At 50.0% G+C, this 7,369-nt stretch overlaps 1 protein-coding gene across 1 annotated transcript in view; it reads left to right on the forward strand.

Moving 5' to 3' along the window:
- Positions 1-6,925, forward strand: part of SORD (sorbitol dehydrogenase) — a 34,073-nt gene extending 27,148 nt beyond the window's left edge. The window contains exons 7-9 of the mRNA XM_045812250.2: positions 1,135-1,310; positions 4,461-4,582; positions 5,468-6,925. Of these exons, the coding sequence (XP_045668206.1) occupies positions 1,135-1,310; positions 4,461-4,582; positions 5,468-5,633 (464 nt within the window). The 3' untranslated portion in view covers positions 5,634-6,925. The remainder of the gene's footprint in view (positions 1-1,134; positions 1,311-4,460; positions 4,583-5,467) is intronic.
- The last annotated feature ends 444 nt before the right edge of the window (positions 6,926-7,369 follow it).

Here is a 7,369-nt window from a genome sequence, read left to right on the forward strand (position 1 = left end):
CAGTCAGTTAAGCATCTGCCTTCAGCTCAGATCATGATCTCTCCTCAGGGTCCTGGGATTGAGCCCCGCATCAGGCTCCCTGATCAGCAGGGAGTCTTCTCCCTCTCCCTCTGCAGCTCCCCTTGCTTGTGCTCTTTCTCTCTCAAAATAAATAGTAAATTAAAAAAAAAATCTCCTTAAAGAGGAAACAGCTCGCTTATGGTTTGGGGCAAGGGCATGAGAGCTATTCTCTTCCTGGGGTGCTAGGTCTGTAAAGGGGCTCCCCCTCTTTTCCCCTGGGTTCCAGGGTTGAAAAGCCCACCCAGGGGATGACCAACTCAGAGGTCAGGAGGAGACTCTTTTGAAGCTTCTGGGAGAGGGTAGATGCAATGAAGAGGAGGACCTGGCTCTTTATGTGTGGACCTCAGATGTCCCTACTGCTCACTTGGTTCTAAGAAGAAGCTTAGCCCTTCGTCCATTTGACAAAACCCAGGAGGCAAAGAAGGGCTGCTTGTGTGTGTGTGTGATGTGGAGTTAGTGGGGTGTATGTAAGAGGGTGTTTATGTGTGAGGTGTGTGGTATGGGTGGGAAATGTGTGTGTGTGAGAGGAGAGCTTATCTGCGACAGCATGTGTGGGTCAGTGTAGTGTGTGTGGAAGCATGTAGGGTATAGAAGGATGTGTGTGTGTGTTTGTGTAAAGGTGTCTGTGAGAGTGTGGGTGTGGGTGTGTAGAATTGTGTGGAGTGTGTGTAAAGGGGAGTAGGGATATAGGTGAGTGAATGTGTTTTGTGTGTGAAGAAGGTATCAGAGTGTGTGTACAAGGTATCTGAGAGCGTGTGTATGAGGAGCAGTGACCTTTCAGAGAGAGAGAGTGCGTGTGCCGCTGTGTGGTGTGTGTAGAGGGTTGTGCGGGGGTGTAGAACAGTGTGGGTGTTTGAGAAGTGATCTGAGAGATGGGGGGAGGGCGAGCGTGTGCACACACGGCTGTGTGGTGTGCATGGGAGCGTGGGAAGGTGTAGAGAGTATGTGTGTTGGGCTCGTCGGCACCACCCACTACACCGGGGCTGCACTGCCATTCAGACCTGCACCTCCACCTTTTGCTCCCTAATCCACCATCCAGTTCTCAGTTTGAAAGAGACTTTTGTTCCACTTTAGATCTGTCTGCCTCTCGGTTGTCTAAAGCCAAGGAAGTTGGGGCTGATATCATCCTCCAGATCTCCAAGGAGAGCCCTAAGGAAGTGGCCAGTAAAGTGGAAGGTCTGCTGGGGTGCAAGCCAGAGGTGACCATCGAGTGCACAGGGGCGGAGCCTGCCATCCAGTCAGGCATCTATGTGAGTTGGGTGACGCTGGCTGAAGCTGGTGGGCAGCTTTGGGCAATCAGCACAGGGTGGGCAGCTGTAAGGAGTGCTGGGATCAAGTGTCTTCACTAGCTTACCATGTGACCTCCAGACAAAACGAGATGACCTCAGTATGTCTGATTTTTGTTTGCTCGTTTGTTTTATCTCACCTGCTTCACATCCTTCCTTATTGGATGAGGCTTAATGAGGTAACAGGTGTATATGGCCCTCGAAAGATGTTAAGAGACCCACCCCTTAAGTGATCATATCTGTGATCATAAAAGGACTCTTGGTAAAAAAAAAAAAAAATTCAACAAGAGGAATGGGAAACCATGCCTTAGTTGTGTGTGGGAAATCCCTATCTTCTTTTATTGAGGAAATCTGCAGTCTTTGAGTCATTGATACAAAGCAACAGCCATTAATTTAATTAGTCACAAGGTGGGGTGGTTTTTCAGGGTCACAGTTGCCTACTCCCCTTCTCTCCTGGACTTGGGAATGGGTAAGCCGCCAGTACCTGATTTGCCCCTCAGCAACCCACCCATAATTTATGGGAAGTTGGCGGAAATGGGGGAGTGGGGGGACACAGGGGTGGGGAGTGGTGTTGACGGATCCAAGTATGATGGAAAGAGGGGAGAAAAAACACCTTCTAGGTTCCAGCCCTACTCTGTGCTGGGTCTTCTGCTGGGTGCTTTATAAGTGTGATGCCGGATCTGCACTGGAGCCGTGAAGACTACTTCTCCCTTTCCACATTTTACCACAGGAGTCCTGGTGACTTGCCCTGAGCATGCTGCTCCAATGCCTGAGCTTTTCTTACTCTATCCACTGCTTAGGAGAGAAGGGAAGAAGGGGACAAGGAGCCAGTGGGCAGCCATGTTCGGGTGGGAGGGACGGGGCTGAGGAGAGCCGAAGCAGCAGCTGCCACCCTGGGCACTCCCGCCCTGCCTCCTTACACTGCTGTCCCACAGCAGTGCGGGCTTCCTCCTTCCTTCTGAGTCACAGCTGGGTCATGCAAAAGGGCACTTTGCACCACGCAAGACCTTCTGGGGAAAGCTGACCTGGTACCCTGGCCGAGCTGCCCAGCCATTTTCCCACCAGGATGCCCCTGGCATCAGGGGTGAGGAAGCGGTGGGATGGGAGACGAACAGGTGCCACTTTTGCTCTGTCCAAAGTTCCAATTGGAGCCGGCCCACCCTCTGCTCTGCAGTCAGAGATAATGGTTGCCTTGTGGGAAGGGGCTAAGAGAACCCAAAACTCAGAGGGTAATGGGTCTGTGTGTGATCAGTTCACCAATGACATGTCTTGGGCACCTGCTGTGTCCTGGCTTTGTCCGGAGACCTTGGGGGCTATGATGCATAAGGTGTGTCTAACTGTCTTCAAGTTGTTGGCAGTCAATGACCCCCACTCCACAGAGAGGCAGTAAAGACATGGCTTCATAATGCAAGACTTTCTTTCTCTTCTCTGCTGCCTGGAGAGCCCTGGGAACAGTTGGAATCTATCTGCAACTGTTGGTGGGGGCCCATTTGCCAGGCTACCTGAGGTGGGTGCAGAGGTAAATGTGACCCAAGGGCCTTACCAGGCCTGAAGCCGGTGCCTCTCCTGAGTGAGGAGTGGAGCCATTATGCATGACCGATGCTATATGCTGCAGGCCACCCCGCCAATGGTTAGGTGGAGGCACCTTATATGAACATAGCTGAGAGTCACTTTCCTGCCAGATTTGTGACTAGAAAATGTTTGGGAGGAGACAAGGCAAATGCTTAGGGCAGAATTCATGTCATCTTGGTGCAGAGGTCATGCCCACAAAACAATGGTCAGGTAGTCCAAGTGTTCCTGGCACCTTGGGTTGGCCAGTTGGGCAGTATTCCTCCTTCTTCTCACTAGGAGGAGAGGAAATGCTGTTGGAGAAACAGTTTTCCAAGAAAATTTCTCATTCAAGAGTTTTCTGGAACTCAGTCACAACTTTGACCCCATGCCCCACCTCACCTTTTTCAGTAGGGAGAGAGCATCCCCCCCCCTTACCAACAGCGTTCATAAGTCACAGGTGGTTTGTAAGTGACTGCGCTTCAATAAAAACAGAAAACGTGCCAACCAGTGAGCCCAACCTAGTGCTGAGCACTGTGATTGTTAGGCCAGCCACCCTGCTGGGGGGGGCAACATCCTGATCTTGCACATGAGGAAGCTGGTTGAGTATAAATTCCAGAGTCACTGCTGTGTCGCAGGCCTCTCTTCATGGTGTATCCGTCCCCTCAGAGATAGAGGCTGTGGTGCGTGCCTCTTTTGCAGCTCTACTGGTTAAACTCAGAATGGTCCCCGGAAGTGCTTGCTGCTGCCGACTGTCATGAAAACTGAGGCAAGTGAACTATTTTTCTGTCTCTCAAACACTGACGACAGTGATCCCCAAAAATCTCTGGAGCAGGCACAACACTCATGTGGAATCCTGTGGAGATTATCAGGAGAAATTTCCATGTCTGGCCCACTCCAAGGAGGGAACTGGTAAGGCAGATAGATGTGCGAGGAAAACAAAAGCCGGTGTGACTGATGATACTCGGGATGAATGACTCTGGAACAAAAATATTTCTAAATGTCAGCCAGCGTGCATGTATAAAGCAATGTTCAAGCCTTAGAATTCTAATGGCTCTTCCCATCTGTATGTGCTTGGCAGTTTCCTCACCAAGAGGGTAGTTCCTTAGAGGTTTGACAAAAGTCCTGTCTTTTGTGGCGTTGACATCCTAGAGGAGGAATGGATGCTGAGATGAGGAGGTGCCTGAGCCAACACCTGGTACGGAATTGGCAAGGCTCTGAGAGATGCTTGGGGGCTGAAGATTAACCTTGTTTGTAGGGGAGATTCTCGCTGGGGTCTGGAGACCCGTGGCTGTTGCCAAGGATCGTGTGGACAGCAGAAGGGGCCCCCGCTTTGCCTGGTCTTCCACTGGTAAAGTGTGTGATTTCAGGATCCTTAAGAAGATAACTCTGCTGCTCCGTTAAGTTTGGTCTACCTGTGCAAGAGTTCACTAGTAGAGAAAGAATCGTATTCTCTGGAATATTTGGATACTCACCTGATGCAAACAGATGTTTATGTGACGAAAGTCATTTTGAGTGAGAAGTCTTCTGATCTCCTGGGTTTTCTTGTTCTCATCTCCTCTTCAGGCTACTCGTTCTGGTGGGACTCTGGTGCTCGTAGGGCTGGGCTCTGAGATGACCACTGTGCCCCTGGTGCACGCAGCCATCCGGGAAGTGGATATCAAGGGCGTGTTTCGATATTGCAACACGTGAGTATGTTGTGGGTGAGCCAGGGTGGCGAGCGGCCAGCAAGACCCCTGCACGGCCTCAGGGACCAAGAGTCTCTCCTGTTTATTCATGAGGGGCACTCCCTAGGCGCACTGACAGCCACATGTCATGGTAGGGATCCAAAGAGAGCATCACTCCTGGTTAAAAAACAGGAGGGCAGAGATGGCAGAGGGAAGGGGGGAAGGTGGGGGATCTTGCAGCACGTTCTTCTTGGGTGTCTGGCCCTCATCACCCAGGCCCTCTCTGCTTCATTTCCTCAAGTGGCCAGCTCTTAATTTTCCCCCTTTCAAGGGAAGAAGGAGAGAAAGGGGGACAACAGCAAGAACTCAAGTCCCTTGGTTTACACCGCAGAGCCCCAGGGCCCACCCTCTCGGGTCTTAGTTCACCCCACCTCATGTTCTGTGGCTCTAGCCTCTTCCCAGCCGGGGAACTTTCCCAGGACCACCTTCCCCACCAGTATCCCTACTCCCACCACTAGAGCCTATGACCATTCCGGCAGCAGAGTGCCATTTGCCAGTGAACTCTGCCAAGCTGCAAAGGGATATGGATGGATTATCGTCGGCTGCCTCTCTGAGGCTTATCTGCCTCTTCACAGTGGCCTCCGTTTGCCTTATGCCTTCACGCCAAAGGAATTCTAGGCTTCGTGACAGACACTGCAGAGGGGTGGAGGCATTTGGGAACAGACTCTGTACTCCCAGATTGCAAATCATAAGATTATTTCTACCATTGTTTGTCCGTAGAATAGACCTTGTAGAACCGCAGCGCCATATAAATAACTATGGCCAAGCTGATCTTGTGCTTGGTGGTTTTGGGGACCTGGTTCTTTCCTCCTGTAGGTTGAATGTAACACTTGTGATCTCTTACAGGTGGCCGATGGCGATTTCGATGCTTGCCTCCAAGTCTGTGAATGTAATGCCCTTAGTTACCCATAGGTTTCCTCTGGAGAAAGCTCTGGAGGCCTTTGAAACAGCCAGAAAGGGATTGGGGTTGAAAGTCATGCTCAAGTGCGACCCCAAGGACCAGAATCCCTAATATTAATTGGACTCTGGCCTCATCCCTGCCCCGCTTCCCCCCCTCCGCCGCAACCCACACCAGTATCTCAGGGCAGGGGAGGGCCTTGATGCAGAATTTTCTTTTGAGTAGCAAAAATAATTAACATAATTCATTATAAGCAGAGAGCGTTACACAGAGGAATTGGTGTGCCTTAAAAAAACAAGTAGGGACAGTTTGGGGGAATTTGCAGCCAGACTGACCTACCTGTTCATACAGAGCAAAGTTCAGCAGGTAGAGCCGAGTTTGTTAGGCAGGTGCCGGGAACTCCCCTTCTTCCTGGAATGCCTGAGTTAAGTAAGGAAAGAAATCTGCCCATTGGGTTCCTGGTTCCACCGTGACTGGCCAGGTGGGGGTGGGAGCTAAGTTACGAAGAGACAACTTTATCCAGACTTAACTGGCTCAGAAATTGATTTTCATGAAAAATCTCAGTTCATGGTCTGGGATGAAGGGTTGGCAACAGTTTTTAGAGCACAGTGTTTCTAGACATAAGTGCTATTTGGTTTGATGATAAAAGGAAACTTTAAGGAACTGACCTACCTGGGTTTTAGGATAATTTTTAAATCAATTTTTTTAAAAAAACCCAAAACTGAAATCCCACGTGAGGTCCACCCAGCTTGCATTCTCCAAATGTAGATATATAGTCAGGAAAGTTCTCAACACTGCTGGAAGATTGCCTCTTCTTCAACTGCTGAGAATTCTGTGTAACTGCCTTCCCCACACTCCCCACCCCCACCCTCTACACAGTCAGGGGCAGTCACTGTGGGCTCCTTTGTCACTAGGCAACCAGGAGGTTCCTTAGAGCAACAGTCAAGGGGAGTCCTCCTGGGAGACTTGCCCAGGAGGGTTTGGCCAGTGCACCTGTCTTCCTGCCCCAGGATGAGCATTCCCTTCACACTCCCCGATGATGATAGACAATTCCATTAAATTCTGATGATTATAAACAGAATTCCCTCCTCATATACCATTAACGCTCTTGGTATCTTTCTGTTGGAATGATCTCTCCCGTCTTATTTTAATTGTAGGGTTTTCCTGTGTAAGATTTGGGTCCAAATCACTTGATGCCCATTTGTGACTTTGAGATTATTAGTCAAGAATGAGGATATTGTAGCAGTGACATAACTTGGGCTGCAGCCTTTTAATCCTTGCCTTCAGCTGGGAGTGGAGGCTGAGTTTGAAGAGGCTCTGGCTTTCTTGTAACTGGGGAGGGCCGTGACCAATGCTTGGAATCCCTCAAACTGCTTTGGGTAATAAATTGTGGTTGGGGTGCCTCACTGTTGCCGCCTGTTTGTGCCCCTCTTTGGGGGAGGGGGTGGGGAATGGACTCCGGTTACTCATTTCATAAAGGGAAGGATCCAGGATTTTTGAAAGGGACATATTTTCTGCATCAAATATAATTTCATTAACTGCTAAAAATTTATGTTAATGATCTCTAATCCTCACAGCAAGCCAAATGCCCAGGATTATTTTACAGCTAAGGAAATAGAGCAGCCAAGCAATTTGCTCAAGGTCACCCACCGCCTTTCCTCTCCCATGTTATCTCTGGAGGAGGGCAGGGAATTTTGAAACTTGGGTGCACACTCAGCAGCCACGTAGCTCACTTGTGGAACTGTCCTACTTCCTTCTCAGAGTCCAGCTTAGCTCCAGGGCCACACTTCCCAGCTGCCTCCTCTTGAAACCCCTTTCAGATCCGTGGTGCCCAGAGTTCCTTGAATGTG

The sequence above is a fragment of the Ursus americanus genome, chromosome 36, assembly GCF_024610735.1.
Source record: "Ursus americanus isolate L20-20 chromosome 36, mUrsAme1.1.p, whole genome shotgun sequence".
NCBI classification, from domain to species: domain Eukaryota; kingdom Metazoa; phylum Chordata; class Mammalia; order Carnivora; family Ursidae; genus Ursus; species Ursus americanus.